Source organism: Brugia malayi (assembly GCF_000002995.4).
Source record: "Brugia malayi strain FR3 genome assembly, contig: Bm_v4_Chr2_contig_001, whole genome shotgun sequence".
NCBI classification, from domain to species: domain Eukaryota; kingdom Metazoa; phylum Nematoda; class Chromadorea; order Rhabditida; family Onchocercidae; genus Brugia; species Brugia malayi.
The window spans coordinates 13,783,530-13,800,999 of NW_025062476.1; the positions used below are offsets into that span (position 1 = coordinate 13,783,530).

Consider the following 17,470-nt stretch of genomic DNA (forward strand, 5'->3'; position numbering starts at 1 on the left):
TTATTAATTACTAATGCAATTAATTGCTTCATGTAATAAATACTAAATCAAATATTTTATTTGTTTTATTTTTGCTTTTTCAAGTTGATTTTCATATTAATCGAATCAAGTAAATTCATAAACAAATATCATAACATGCATAAATTAAAAATTTTTTAAATCAATTAGTAAAATTTAAAAAAAAAAACGAAATGAAATACTTACCTTGAATTCCAGTTTTTAATTTCCATTCCATGTCACGAATTAATGAATCAATTTGATCACAGCCAAGGCGTTCTCTTTGCTTAAAAAAATTAATATTAAATTAAAAGAACAATGAATTATGCAACAATTTAATTTATTTAATATAATATGAAAAAATTAATTTTTATTTATTTCGTTTTTTTTTTTCAAAGTAATTATAAAAAAAATTACTTAAGAACAAAAAAAAAAAAAAATTATTATATTTTCTTTTACAAAATTTACTTAAATGAAAAATTAAGAAAAAAAGTGATTTAATAAAATTAAAAATTTATTTCACAAACATTTTCTATGTTTTATGATATTAGAATGAAAAAAAAAAAAAAAGATTTAATAAAATTGAAAACTTTTTTTTTCTTTACTTCATAAATATTTCCCATATTTTGTGGTGCTGGTAAATCACGAAGTTGTGATTGTTGAAATTGATTTGCGATACGTTGCGTTTTTGTTAAACCTATAATTTATCTTTGCAGAAATATTCGAAATAGCTATTTTAAAAAAAAAAATAAAAAACAAAAATTAGAATTTTCATCTTTCTAATATAATTATTATTTTCTTTTTTTTTTAATTCTTTGCTATCTAACATATATTTATCGAATATCAAACGTTTAATTTTCATTTTATTTTTAATCGATTATTGTTTCCTTTTTTTTTAACTATTTGAAATGTTTTTGAATTTTTTTTTTTTTTTTGCAAAATTAAAATGTTAAAATTACATTTTATAAAAAGCAAATAAAATTTTTGGAAAATGGAAAAATACGAATAATTATATATATATATATATATATATATATATATATATATATATATATATATATGCATTATATTATAAATATAACATAAAGACAAATAAATTTATTTTATTAACAAATTTTTAATATTTTTTTTTTAAAAATTTTTTATTATCTTTTATTTTCAAACTAATTATTTAAACGAATTTAAATTTGTATACTATAGTTAACCAAAAAATTTAATTAATGAAAAAGAAAAAAAGAAAGAAGAATACTTTGATCTCGAAGTTCCTTAATAAACTGATAAGATTTGTTGATATTACTATTAGGCTGATATCGTTGATAATCACTGTTAACAGTCTGATAAAATGTATCTCGTGGCGGTGAATCCATTACTGTATAAGCAGGTGTTTGTGTTGCATATGCTCGGATATATGATTTTGGATCAGTAATATAAGGTATTTCGTTAGGTATCGTCCCATTGTTGCTTAAATTGAAATAAATTTTAGCATATTTTATAAATAAATAGCAAATTAAATTTAATTTTTTCTTTTATTAAATTGAATTTTTTACAAATTTCGTTTTACTTATTATTATTAATATTAGTATTTTTTTTGAATAAAAAAGTTATTACATTAATTAAAAACGTTTCAAATATTAAAAATAATAAAATAACATTGATATAACATATAAAAAAAGAAGAAAAGTTATAAAAATATTAAATTTACATGTAAATTAGTTATGTTTAAATAACAAATTTCAAAGTATTATTAAATGTTCACGTAAAAATAATATTTTTCACGCAAAAATGTTATCATTCATAAATGTTTACGTGAAAAAAAATCATATCTTCAATGCATTTCAAGGATAAAACTCTGATTAATAAAATTTATAATTATTTCATTGATATCAAAATTATTTGTAATATTAATTAAAATAATTATTTTATAAAAGTAAGTAATCAGAAATCATATTTGCTTGCATTATAATATACAAATTAACTTTTTGTAATTTATGCGAAAGTAATTGAAAAAAAAATTTTTTTTATTCCTTTTTTTCATCTCATTTCTCATTTAAATTTGCTAAATTTAAATTAAGCATTGCATTTTTAGCTTAAAAAAATGTTATCAAATGTAAATGTATTTGTTAAAAATTTTCTAAATTCCATAACGATACAATATTTTAACATAAAATATTTATTTTCAACGTACGTGAAACTAACGTATAGCGTTAACGTGTCATTTAATTTATGACGAATAAGTAAAATAAATAATGATTAATGATGCATAAATTATATGAAAATAGTTTGAATAAATTTTTAAAATAAATAAATTACTGAAAATTAACGTTTGCTCAAATAAGTTATCAGTTTTATCGATTTATTGATTGATTAATCGATTGATCAATAAAAATTATGCATGTTCTGATAACTTTCATAAGTTTACAAATGTGAAAATGCTTGATGATAATAAACACAGCTTAATTTAAAGAGAAATTTTTACCTTTGATATTGAGTGGAAGAATATTGTTGTTGTTGATCGCTGTGATAAGATGAGAATGGCGCAGTTTGTGATTGCTGATGATAAGTTTGATAAGACGAAAATGGTGCAGTTGGTGATCGTTGCTGATTATTGTGATAAGATGAGAATGGTGCAGTTTGTGACTGTTGATGATAACTTTGATAAGATGAAAATGGCGCATTTTGTGGCTGCTGCTGATTTTTGTGATAAGTTTGTGATTGTTGCTGATAACTGTGATAAGATGAAAATGGCATTGTTTGTGATTGTTGTTGAAATGATGACCGTTCAGTATATGGTGTGTTATTTAGCTGAAAGAATAAAATATTTAAATAATTACAAAACTAATTGGAAATGCTTTTTTTTTTTTTTTTTAATAGAAAACTAAAAGATTAGATATCATAAATGTTTAAAAAATAATTTGCAAAAATTTAAACTGCGAAAAAAAAATAATTATTGTCATTTAAAAATTCTCATAAAGTTATTTGATTTAAGTTCAAATTAATTTTAAAAAAAGTGCGAAAAAAAAAAGAATAAATGTTTAGTAATGTCTAATTATTTTTTTTTTTTTCAAATTCCTTTTTTTTTATTGAAATAATTTAATTTTGTTAAGCAATGAAATCGTTAAAATGCTTTAAATCTAAAAATTATGCTTATAAATCTAAGAATTGTGATAGTAAATATTCAATGAGTAAATTATATTAATTTTTTTTAATCAATAAATTATATGAAAAAGTTTTGTTCAAAATATCATTGTTAGATTTTTTTTTCTTTTTTTTATTTAAATTATTATTCCTTACAGAAATTTTAATACAAAACAAAAAATTAAAAAGAAAACAATGTTTGTTCTAAAAATGAATGTAATTTTGATAATTTAAGAATTAAATTTAATTATTATTGTATTTTTATTATTTAAAGAACAAAAAAAGAGAACTTTTACAGTATTATAATTTACTTAAAATTAATATATATATGATTTAATATTATAATGAATTTTTTTTGCATTTTCATTTATTTATTTTTTTGTTTTTAATTGAAATAAAATATTATTTTTTTTTTTTCTTAAATAACAAAATGTTGAAGTGATAATAATAGTTAGTGATAACAAAGAATGTTATATGCTAACATGCAAACACTAACAAATGACTACTTGCTTAACTGATAACGTAAGTGTAATAATTTAAAAAATTTACAGAGCATTTTGCTCAGTTTGCTGAAAATAATCACAAGAGAGATTTTTAAGAGATTTAAATTTTAATTATGAAATTATCAAGCAAAAATTTATTTCATTTTGTAAACACTTTCATTAGTATATCAAAATTTTACATAATTAAAAAAAGATAAATCAAAAAGAAATTTTTTTTATAAATTTATATTTAACCAGATTAAAAAAAAAAATAAATTTACAATTATTAGAAAAAAAATATTAATATAGGAAAATAGTAATAAGTAATAGTAAGAATACTTAAATAGTTTAATGTTTAAATATTTAGAAAAGTTTTAGTTTTAAAAAATTAATAAAAGCATATAATTTTTGAAAAATTGAAGCAGACTTTAGTATCAGGAAGTAAAAGCTGAAATTGAAGCTTAAATTTGTAAAAAAAAAAAGAAAAAAGTTGAAATGTTTGAAGTTAGAGAAGCTAATCTGATGATAAAGCATAGAAGATGGATGATTGCTCATAAAAAAAAAAAATGAAATGAAATGAAATGTTTATTTTTCAATATATATGTATATTTTGTTGTGCACTTTTGAAGTTATAAAAAATATTTTTATTCAAAAATTAGTTATTTCAGAAAAAAAGAAAAGAAAAAAAAGGATTTAAAGTACTAATTAAGTTATTTTCATTTTACTAAACAAACAAATTCTTTTATTAGTAAAAATAATATAAATAAATAAATAAATTTGCTAATGCAAAAATTATGCATTAATAATTTAATTTATTTGTTTTCTTATAATTAGCAAATCAATTAATGAAATAATTTATTGCTTAGATCAACAATACTTATTTAATCAATAAGTTAAAAATTATGTTGAAAATTCGATGAAATAATTAATTAAAAACTGAAAAACTGTGTTGATATTTTAATTAATCAATTACCACTCAATTAATTAATGAATTAAGAATTTTGTTCAGAACTCAATGAAATTCTGAATAATGAATAGTGCAATATTTAATTTTAAATGTTTTTTAATTTGAAAAATTTTTTAAATTTAACAAAATTGAATCTGTTCATGAAAATAAGTAATATTAACAAACCGAATCGGAGTGTCGATGAACGTTCCCGACCGGCATAGGGTCACGGGTATCATTGGACGAAGCATAAAACTGGAAATAAAAATAATTTATTTAAAATAAAATTTTGAAACTAAAAAAAAAAAGAAAATCCAATCAAAAAGTCTGACAAATAAATTAATAAAATTAATTCTTCGATGAAAATAATTCCTATTATGCATTAGTGCTTACTTTAAAAAAAAAGAAAAAATAAAAATACTCAAAAAAATTTTGTGCAAATTTAAAAATTTTTTATTTTATATTTTATAAAAATTTTGTTAACAAATCATTCATTAAATAGTATAAATTAAATTTTGTTCCATAAATTAAATACTACTCTAATAATTAAATTATGAATTAAATTTTTCCTTTTGTATAAAGTTAACATTTATAATTATGCAAATTAATTATGAAAATACTATTTTATTAAGCATAAGGTTTAAATTTGATCGATTGAAATTAAAAATTAAAATTAATTTACCGCTGTTCCGGCTTTATTTCTTTCCAACGGGACATCGAACGAGCCGTTCGACCGATATCGTCCAGACAATTGTTGATCCGTTCCGTCCAGTCGTCCATTGGATAAATTCTCGATGTCACCCTGTAGCGATCGACCGTACTCGGTCTTGCGTAAGCCAGCGACTGCGTGCTAAAAATTTTTTTTAATTTTTTTAAGTTTCATTTTTTTTTTCTAAAAAAAATTAATGTAAAGAAGGACAAATTAATAAAGGAAAAAGAATTTTGATATACTTTTTATTAATGAAATTAGATAAAATTTTTTAAAATCGAATGAATGTGATAAGATAATATTTAGTTAATCGTTTAGAGAAAAAAATAGTAAATTATGACTTTTTAATATAATATTTTTGTTTTTCTAAAAAGAAAAAAACATTTAGGATAAATCGTTTTTAGTTAAATAAAATTTTCATTGAAATAATTTCAAACTTAGCAGTTCATTCTTTTTTGAAAAAAACTGAAGATGATTAATACAATTAATTATTGAAATTTGTAGAATAGATAAAAATAAATTAAGAAATAGAAAAAATACAGATAAAGTTTTTTAAATTATTAAGGAAACTTAAAGTTAGAAATATTTACTTAATAAATAATACAGAAATAATAACTAATTTAAATATTTCAAAAAAAAAAATGAACATTTGAAAAATTAAAATAAATTAAAATGCATTACCTGTAATGTCTTAGCGTCCAACCGGGGAGTGGTGGGCTTGGGCGACGCTAAAATTAATTTAAATATAATACAATAAAAAAATTATTCATTAAAAAAAAAAGAAAACGGTTAAAACGAAAGTAAAACAAATTAAAAATACAAATGCATACTTTAGAATAATTTTCATTTTTTTAAATTAAATTATAACAATAATTAATTCTATTATATAACATAGCTAACAAATAAATTTACAATAATAATTTCAGATAATTTTTTACAAAAAAAAACTTCAATACAACTATATTTTCTTTTTACAGTAGTTATACTTTTTATAATTTTAATTTTTAGTGTAATAGCAAAAAAACAAAAAAAAAAAAGTTAAATATTTACAAACTGACCAGATACGGTAGAATGTGCTTGTCGGTTACTATCGGTTGATGACCTCCAGCTAGATGATAAAAGCGACGACTAAAATAAATAATTAAAAATTAAATGGAGAAAAAAAAAAAGAAAAAAACTAAGAATTTTTAATCATTTTATTAAAAATTTTTTGCATTAAAAAGTTATTTTGGATGGTAATATTTTAGTTCCTTTCTTTAATTTAACAAAAATTTTTAAATTAAAATTTTTTTTCCTATGTGTATTTGATTTTACAAGTAAATTTAATTTATTATTAATGATAATTAATGAATAATTAGTATACGGTAGACTGTAAAGGGGGTGGAGGAGGAGGGGCTGGGGGCGCGTCCATTCCTCAGCGTACGTGTCGCGAACGTTGGCGTAGGAGTGACTTCGACGTCTTCGAATTGATCTAAAAATGAAAAAATTAAAAATGAAGAAAAAAATGAAAGAAAAAAAAAGAAACGGAAAGAAAAGAAAAACAAAGTATTCCAGAAATTTAACGAATTAAAATTAACTTTTTCAAATTGTAAAGGTAATAAATGAAAAATTAAATATAAAAAATTGTATGAATGCATTTTTAATAATTGAAAATAACTCTGATAAAAATTTAAGAAATTTTTTATCAGAGTAATATCAGAAATATTCAGTAATGGTAGTATCATCATTTTATCAAATTATTTAATAACAAAGCTTAACTTTATTGATATTTATAATGGATAATTGGCTAATTAATACTTAAATATTGGAATTGGAATAATTTATGATTTTTTAGCAAATCAAAAATAACTTAAAACTGTGATTGAAATGCAAAAAAAAAAAAAAAAAAAACAAATTTCTTTTTCAAATAGTTAAATGATAAAAATTAAAATTTAAAATAATGCTAATTAAAATTCTATTTTAATTAAATTGATGGAATTTTTTTTAAAGAATTAAATTAATCAGCAACCGAATGAAAAAGAATGAATTTATTGCACAACGAATGAGCAAATTTGAGCTGCTTGATTTTTCTGTAAAATGAATGAGACATTATTTTAAAACCGGTTTCTAACAATTTCTTTCGTTAAAAATTTCAAACATTTCATTCGTTTTAAATTAAAACTAAACTACGTTTATTTTATTTTTTTTTTTGCCGTTTTGCACAATTCAAAAATGTGAGTAAAACAAGAAATTTAAAAGAAAAAAATTCAAAAAAAAAACAAACAAACAAAAAAAATAGAAAAACAAATTGTTTTAAATATGCATAAAAAAAAAAATCAATTTTAAAAGATCTAAAATTTTTAATTTGGTTAATCTTTGCTAATTAAATGATACAAAATAATATTAATTATTTGTTAACATGAAACAATAATTAAATTTGCTATTCGATTATGCTTGCAAATGTATAATCGAATTATTAGAATTTATAGAAATTTAAATACTTGAAAAACACTTATTAAATTTGCAACTTGCTATTAAAAAAATGAAAAAAATTGATTTTAATTGTCAAAAATTTATATAATTTTCATTTCGAATAATTGATAAACTATGGCACTACTATCTGTAAAATGTTGCTAAAATGAATTTAATAAAAAATTTTCAAAAAAAATAAACCTAAGCCTAGGCCTAAGCCTAAGTCCAACAATTTTTTTTCTAAGTTTGCTAATTTTACTTAACTTTAAATATTACTTAAAAAATATAATGCAAGGAAAGAAAAAAAAATTAACTTTTCCTTTTAAAAAGCAAATTTTGAATAAAAAATCACTGCAATGTAAAATTTTTTTGCTAAAATTTTTAATTTTTCTTTTTTTTTTCACAACTTTCAGAATTGTTATAAATTTATTTACTTTATTTCTTTATTTTATAATAAATTTGATATATTTATGCTTTATTATGATAATTTAGTGAAATTTAAATTGTTGAAAAATTTTCTTACACAGAAATTAAAATGTAAACAGTGAAAGGCAGTGAAAAATGAATGAGAAAGAAGTGCAAGTGATAAAGTGTGATAAGCTTTCAAAATATTAGTAACTAAATTACAAATAAGTGAAATTTTTTAACTGATAACAAAAAAAAAAAAAGAATGAATGAAAAAAAAAAATGGAAAAGAAAAATAAATAATTTATAATTTTATGTGATAAACATTGCACTAAATTAATATATTTTCAATATAATTTTTATTTTCCTCTTTTTTTGTCATTAATTAAAAATTTATAATTATATTCTAAATTTTTAAAAAATATAGAAAACAAGGAATACAAAAATGTATTTGTAGTAAAATTAATTAATAATAATAAGTAGCTATAAATAGCTACTCATTATTATTTACAAAAATTGTAATAAATTCAAATTAATAATTTTTGTTTTGTCAAAATAAAATTAGAAATTAGATAAATAATAATAATTTTTATTCAAATTAGGACAAAACAAAAAGAAAAAATGAAAAAAAAAACAATTTACAAAAAAAAAAAAAATAAAAATAAAATAAACTAACGCTTGAAAATGACAATAGATGGTAACCATTACTCATTGTTATTTTGCATAAATAGTAACTATATAAATAATAATTATTGTTGTTTACATAAACAAAATTTAATTTAAATTGCAAATTTTGCCATTAATGGACAATAATTTAGCAATAAATTGAAAAGAAAAAATTAAATTAAATGATTTTAATTTTACAATAATTGAATAATAATTTAGTAGTAGTAATAAATTGAAAAGAAAAAAATTAAAATTAAATAATTTAAATTGCAAGTTTTTCTACAACTTAATACTAATTTAATGATAAATTTGAAATGAAAAAAAAAAAAGAAAAAAATAGAATTAGAATAATTTGAAATTTTTTCCATAAAAATAACTAACCCTGGAAAAGGATACAATGGTAACGGTGATAAATAACTTGTCATTATCAGTCGTCGTTACTCGAACAATAATGAGTCACCACCACAAAGTAAACATAAACGACACACACAGACACAGACAGACACAGGTGATAGCTTTTTGTTAAATGCTTAGCTTAGCTTAGCAAAATTTATTTTAAATTTCATACAACGCTGAAAGAGAAGTGAGAGAAGCAGAAAAGTGTAATAAATTTGTAAAAGTTTAATTTAAAACTTTTTTACGTTTTTCATTCTAACTATTTCGTTGCTAAAATTTTCTTTTTTTTTTTTTTCACTCATTCTAATTAATAATTATTTCTAATTTCTATCACAAAAAGAGAAAAAAAGAAAGGAAGAAAAATTCTTTTTTTCAGAAATTTCATTTCTTGGCATTTACGTTTCATTTTTTTTTTTTTTTTTTGCAAAGAAGTTTTTTATTCAATGATTGTTTTTATTTACTTCCGTTTTCTTTCTTTTTTTTTTCTCATATATTTCCTCGTTTTTTTTCCTTTTACTAAAGAATGTAATCTTAGCAAATAGGTTTCAGAAAAAAATAAAATAAAATTAGAAATAATAAAATTAGTATGACTAATTATAAATTTTAAAATAGATTTAAAAAGAAATAAAACTAGAAGTAATGAAAAAATTAGTATAATACTTATTTATTTATCTGTTTATTCATTTATTTTTTACCAAAAGGGAATATCTGCAAGCAGATTAAAAAAGTTAAATTAGGAATGAATTAGAAATGATAATTAGAAATTAGAAAATTGAAAAAAAAAATAGAAATGATAAAAAAATTAGCATGTATTTATTATTATTTATGACATATGTATTTGTTTATTTATTTGTTTTGTTTATTTGTTCATTTATTTATTATTATAAAAAAAAAATTACAAATCGGTGATAAATGAAATTAGAAATGAATAAAATATATAAATTTATTTATTTATTTATTAGCCTGTTTACTTATTTATCTATCTATTTGCTTGTTTGTAACCATAACATAAATTTTTTATTATATAACGGTGAATAGTACTTACTACAATAAGGAATAATGAAAATAAGTGTGATGTGCATGTGTATTTGTTTAAATATATTATCAGTGATAGGTTATTATCATTAAATGATAATATTTGATAATAAATAATTAATAATGAAATTAAGAAAAAATAGAAAAATATGTGAAAAAAAGTTGAGTAATTGCAGTGGTTGACCTAATAAAAGTGTTTTCTTGTTTTGTTGGGAAAAAACAAACAAATGAATAGAAATGAAATTTAATTTAAAATAAATAATGTTGATAATGATCAAAATAAATATAAATTAAAAGGAAATTTTAATTTAAAATGATCTAACTTTTAATTCTTTTTGACATTTCATTTTCTTCATATTTTTTTCCATTCTTTTAGTTAAAAAAAAAATTTATTCAACAACTTTTTTTTTGATTTCAATTGAACTACTTTCAAGGACGAAAAGTAATTATTATTTCATATTTTAATACAATGCGATCCACAAACTTTGATTTAATTTTAAAATAAAAAAAAAACAAAGTTTGATTGTATTTTTAAATAAAAAAAAAAGACAATAAAATATTGCAGATCAAAAAATCAAAGCAAAAAAGAATAAATTTTGGTAATCAAAAAGACAGAAAAAAAAGAAAAGTGCTAAAGAATTGAATGATTAAATTATTTAAACAATTTATTGTTGACTGTTTGATTATAGAAGTTGAAAAATTCTCTTTTTTAATTTTTATATTTAAATAAGTTTAAATAAGTTATCAATTTTTCTTTATTTATCATTAACAAATTTGATTAGTTCTTTTCCTTTCTTTTGACTCCTTTTGTTTTTTTTTTTCTCAAAAAATATTGTTATTTAATAGAAATTTATTGATTTGAAAATGATCAGAAATTATTTGTTTACTTTTGAATATATGTAAACATTAAAATTGAAAAAACGGAAAAACAAATTATTGCATATTTTAATTTTTATTTTCTAAAATTTAATCAGCTTTCTTGCTAAAAATAATAAATTTAACACTTTAAAGTTTTTGCATTTTTAAAATTTAGTAAATAAATGTAATGAATGAATTATAATAAAATGACAGCAAATGACAATACTTAATGCCAAATTTTATAAAATTTTATTAAAAAAAAAAAGAAATGGATTGTAAAATTGAAAAAAATAGGGAATGAATCAATATTTTATCAAAATTTAATCTAATATATCAAAAAAAAAAAAAAAATAAATAAATAAATAAATGAAAAATAAATAGAACTGAAAGGAAAAAATTATTTTCAAACTTCAAATTATTACTTAAATTTGCTTAAATAATTTGAGCACAAAATTACTTAAAATGTTTTATGCCCTCAAAAATATTTATAAAAATTAAATTTCGAAAACTGAATCAAAGTGAAATTAAATCATTTTAATTATTTGTGATATAATTTAAACATTTTTCTACCATTCTATTTGTGTTGTTTTAAAATTAACAGAAAAAAAAAGATTAGCGATTTATTTTTATTATTATTAATTAAAGTTATTTTATAACAATTTCATTTTATTTGTTATTTATAAAATGACAACAGAAAAATAAAAAGAACACAAAAAAAAAACGAAATAAAATAAAAAAGAAAACAACGGAATATTAATTAAAAAAATGGAATTTATTAATTTGTTAAAAAAAAAATTAGAACTGAAAATACTGTAAGAATAAATAAGCAAAAAAATTTTTTAAATATAAATGAAGTACTAAGGTCATTAAATTTAATGAAATAAATAAAATAATTGGTTTAAAAAAATCTAAGTTAATAAATGGCATAAAAAAAAATTCCTAATGAAAAGAAATTCTTTAAAAAAAAAATTGAAGAAAAAATCAAAATCAAAATAAAATTATTCGAAATGTCAATTATTACCATACAATATCATGAAGAGAAAAGTAAACAAACAAAAAAATTTATCTTATATAAATTATTTTCAACAAAATTTAATAAATTTATCAAAGCAATGAAAAGGACATTTTAAAAGCTCATTTTGTCCATTTTAAATGACACAATTAAAACAGAAAAAAATAAATAAATATGCAAAATTATGGAAAGAAAAAATTTTTGCAAATAAAAGTGTAAATGTTTTCCATTAATTTTTGCAAATGAAATTGAAAAAATTATATAATAATTCGATATAAACAAAAAAGTTTGTTAACAAGAAAAAAAGAAAAAATATGAAAATTTATTTCAAATTCTATTCAAATGGTAATAATAGAAAAAAAAACTTATCATATTTTAGTTTAATTTAGTAAATTATCATATTCACTATCAAATTATAAATTATTGATAAGGTTTCTAAAGAAAATAGCAAAATAAAGAATATGAATTAATAATGAAATTCCAATCATCAATTATCTATCAGTTAAATTTTGATAGTTATCAATCATTTATCAGTTAAACGTAACAGAATTATTCTGCTTCAAAAATTGTGATGTTTATAAATTTCATTGAAACATTTAAATTCATTAAAAACGATTAACTTATCATAAGTAAAATTAATTTGTAAGTAAGAAAAGTGATGATTAATTTAGGTAAACAAATTACAATAATTTAAAAAAAAAATTGTAAACAAAATTTTCAACAGCAAAATATACATATATTTAAAGAAAAAATTAAAAAAAAAAACACTTAAAAACATTTTTAAAAAAAACTGATAAATTTGAAATTAAACATTTTTTCAAAATATTTTGAAAAAGATTGCAAAAAAAAAAAAAGTAAACAATGAAAAGTTTTAATCAGTGCTTTTACCATTCATTGCCAACCAATTATGCTAATTAAAATGAATTTTATCTCAAATTTCCTTCCTTAATTTCTTAATACACTGCTAGACAGGAAATTTAGTGTCAATTAATTGAATGCATTAACAGTTGTTGTTGCTTATCATTATTATTTATCAATGAATAAAATATCATAATTCAAACTTCTTCTCCCTTCTTAAGTTTATTTTTTATTTATGTTAAAAGATATTTTAAATCACTCTCATTTATTATTTATTATTTTTGTTGTTTTAAGCTACTGAAACTTTTAATTTATTTCCTTATGTTATTTTTAAATTATTTAAAATTTTTACAAAAGACAAAAAAGAAAAACGAAAAAACGAAAAAATTTGCAAATAAAGCAATAAAATATTTAATTGGTTTTATGACAAGTAAACAATCACTATTGCAAATATTAGCTTATTTTAATTAATATATGATTTCCTATAAAATCATTTTAAGTATTTAATATATAATATATTAAGTATTTAATATATATATTAAACTTTATTTATTGAATTTTACATGTATTAATATATATATATATGTTTTTATATTAAAAAATTTTTCCAAAAAAATACATATATTTATTAATTAATTTAGTTGTACACAAACAATTTTTTAGTTTTTTTTAATTTAGTTATGCATAAATATTTTTTTAGTATTTTTTAAAAATAATTATAATTTAATATACATATTTTTTTGATACAAAAATTTTTTACCCTTTTTTTTTTTCTTTCTGATAAGTCATTTTAATGTGTTTTTTTTCTGTTTGAATTTTGCATAGAATAAAAAAATTTAAATTCCAATTTAATTTCATATATATGTAAAGTTGAACCGGAATCTCGAATAATGTGAGAAATTTTCGTTAAAATCTTTATTAGTTACAATTAAAATACCATATGTTTCATTACACAGAGTAAATTTTAAGATTAATATGTAAACTAAAGGGGAGGAGGAGAAAAAAGTGGGATGAAATGATTGAAAACATCTGCTTTGTTTATTATCTAACAAAGAAATTCATCAAATGTTTATATTTTCTTTTTTTTTGCTTTCATTTCCTCAGTTTTCGCTTTTTTTTCACTTCGAAAAGTACAAAATATTTGATAAAATTTTAGAAAAAAAAATGCAAAAAAATTTTTTTTGTTATTCTAACATTTTTAGTTGATTGCATGGCAAAAATTTAAAAATAGTAGCAAATATTTTCACTATTTTAATGTTATTTGATATAAAAGTTTAAAAAAAAAAAAAATTTTTTTTTTACACAATTGAAACGAATTGTTGAAAGAAAAATAATACAAACAAATTTGTTATTTTGAAGCATTTTTGAAAAGAATGAAATAATAGTATTAATAATGGTAAACAATAATAATAATGATAATAAACAGAAGTAAATAATAATGATGATAGCAGTAGTAAGTAATAATATTATTGATAATAGTAGATAATAATAATTTTATTGGATACAATGAGTTTATACGACAAAATCATAATAAATAATAATAGTAATAGTAAATAATAATAATAAATATTAATAATAATAATAGCAGTAGTAAGTAATAATATTAATAATAATAGTGAATAATAATAATTTTATTTGATAGGGTGAATTTGTTATCTCTAAATTAAATTTGAAAAAATTTTTTGGACCAAAATTTGTTTCGTATTTATATTATTACAATGTATATTTTTTATCATTAATATCATAAAAATAATATCATTAATGTTATTTAAGATTAGTTTAATTAAATAATTTTTTCCAACTAATTTATAAATAATTGAAATTTTTGTGTTTTTTTTTTTTTCTTACTGAATCATTTCACTGATTTTTCTTTTCTTTTACTTATCAAATTTAAAATGCTTAAAATAAATTTAAAATTGAATTTTTTTCTCACTTTTTTTTTGATCAAATTTACTTCATTTTTCCATGAAATATATTAGTATGCAATCAAAATAATGATTGAGTGAGAAATTTAGAAATAATTTATCACATTTTATAACTTAAAAATTATAAATTGCGAAAATACTTTGAGAAATAATTTGAAATGAAATGACTGAGTAACAATAAAATGAATATGAAATGTATAAATGGCACAATTTAATTTGATATGCTAGGAAAAAATGAAATTTCAATGATTGTTATAATAGTAATAAAATTTTAATGTCAGAAATGAAATATGAAATTCATTATGAAAATTTCAGCATGTAAAATTTTTTTCCTTTTTAAAATATTTTGTATAAAATAGAAAAAAAAAAGAGAAAAAGGGAAAAAATAAATATGAAATTAAACGATAAATTAATAATTATAACAAAAAAAGAAGAAATAATTAATTTTTACAATATCAAATTGCAATATCAAATTGATAAAATTATAAGTTCGTAGTTTTTTTTTTTTGGAATTATTTATGTGAAAAAAAATAAATAAATATTATAAAATAATTTAATCTAATGATTATCATTTATAAAAAGAATTAATTCTGTTGAAATGATAGGATGAAATTATGAGAGAATTTATAATATTAATACGAATGATTCATCTATAAAATTATCAGTCATATTTTGATTTTATTGAAATTTAGGTCAGTTCATTTCAATTATATCTTTATGATCTTCATTTTATCTTATTAAACTTAATATATCTCATATCAATATCCTCGTTTTCATTTTTCTTTTCATTGCATCTTATCAGGGAGGGAGAGAGAGAGAAAAAATGAAGAGAAGAAGAGATGAAAAGAAGAGATATGAATGATTAAGATGTTATAAAGATAATTTTTACAATTAATTGGTAAGAAATTTTACAAATTGATTTAGTTTCAATTTGTCCTAACATTTCTTTTCTTTTTTTTTGCATTGATAAAATTAAATTTTTAAATTTTATTATTTTTTAGATTTTTTTTTTTTTTTTGAAAAATACAATTAGCAATATATTCTTATTAATTTGCAAAAAAAAGAAAAAAAAATGATAAATTCTCATTTCATTTGACTATGAAATGCAATTGCAAAGAGAAATTGAAACTGAAAGTAAATTATTAATTATGTGTAGGAAAGAAATATTTCTTAAAAAATCTTTTTACAAATTTTTATAGAATTAAGATTTAAAAATTTAAATCCTTTAGCGTTAAATTTCATTAGTGTTAAATTTCATAAAATGAAAAAAGAAATATATGTATTTGCACTGATAGTTTTAACTGCGAAATCAAATATAATTTAATTCATTGTAATATTATCATTATTATTATTATTATTATTAGATAAACTAATTATATTTCAATTCAAATAAATATATTCAATTTTTATCTTTTTAAAAAAAGAAAAATGTATTTCTTTTTCTATGGAAAAAATTAAACATATTTATTTTTATTTTTTTTTTTTTTTTTTTGAACTATGAGTGTAAACATCTGCATTGCAAAATAAACATATAATTTGTATATAAACAAACTTTTAAAATAATAAATAAATAATATGAAATGCAACAATAATTGTATAAGAAAATAATACAATAATTAGATATTTAATTTAATTATGATAAATTCCATTTGTCAAAAAAATTTTACTTTTTCCATGCTATATTCCATAAATTTGTTTATTTAATATTATATTAACACTGATAGAAAACATTTATATTAAATATCAGAAAACATTCATTTATTTCACTTATCACTAAATTATCACAATGCTAAGCATAAAATGATAAGCGATAGGTAATTCTCATCTTTAATTTAATAAAATTTTTTTTTTTTTTTAAAACAAAAAAAGAGAACCATAAGCTTCTTTTTTCATAAGTAAATTAAATCTTTTTAAATATGAATTTTACGGTTCCTTTTTTTTTAATTTTTTTACTTTTTTTTTTTGCATTTTTTCAAGAGAATTTTATTTTCTCTTTTTCAATCTAATTAAAAAAGAAAAAACTTTAGGAAAAAAAAATGCGTTAGAAAGAAAAAAAAAAGAAGAAAACGACGAAATGCTAAAGTATAAATCTGTGTGATAAGAAAAATCGAATTTTTTTTTTTTCTTTTGAATAAATTAAGGAATGGGAAAAGATGAAATGGAATGAGAAGAAAAAATTTATTGAAACGAAGAATGAATAATCAGCGATAAAAAAAAAAAGTTAAAATGAAGTTTTTTTTTTTTCTTTTTTTGGTAGAAAAAAAGTAAGAATATAGAAAAAAGAATATTACTATTTAATTTCAAAAAGTTTTCTTTTCCTTTTTTGTTTTCTTTTTTTTAAGACAAATTATCAGAATGAAAAGAAAAAAAAAATTCTTAAAATCACAATATCGAAAACAAAAAAAAAAAAAAAGGCAAAAGAAAAGAAAAACAGAAGGAGATTATTTTTGTTAATCTTTAAAATTTTAATAATTTTCATTGAAAATGAAAATTAGTAAGCTAAAAATTTCGGCATTTTCTCAGAAAAAAAAAAAATTGAAATATTAATTGATAAAAATTTAATATTTAATTTCAAAAAAAAAAAATTTAATATTT

The 17,470-nt window shown here is 18.5% G+C and overlaps 1 protein-coding gene across 1 annotated transcript; it reads right to left on the bottom strand.

Moving 5' to 3' along the window:
- Positions 1–160: 160 nt before the first annotated feature.
- On the bottom strand, positions 161–6,680 carry Bm7893 (Uncharacterized protein; the record flags this gene model as incomplete). Its single annotated transcript, XM_043079491.1, has 9 exons — positions 161–283; positions 603–694; positions 1,247–1,458; positions 2,474–2,799; positions 4,747–4,815; positions 5,243–5,410; positions 5,951–5,997; positions 6,328–6,397; positions 6,633–6,680. The coding sequence occupies 9 exons, from the start codon at positions 6,678–6,680 to the stop codon at positions 161–163; spliced, it is 1,155 nt and encodes a 384-aa protein (XP_042935425.1).
- Positions 6,681–17,470: the final 10,790 nt, after the last annotated feature.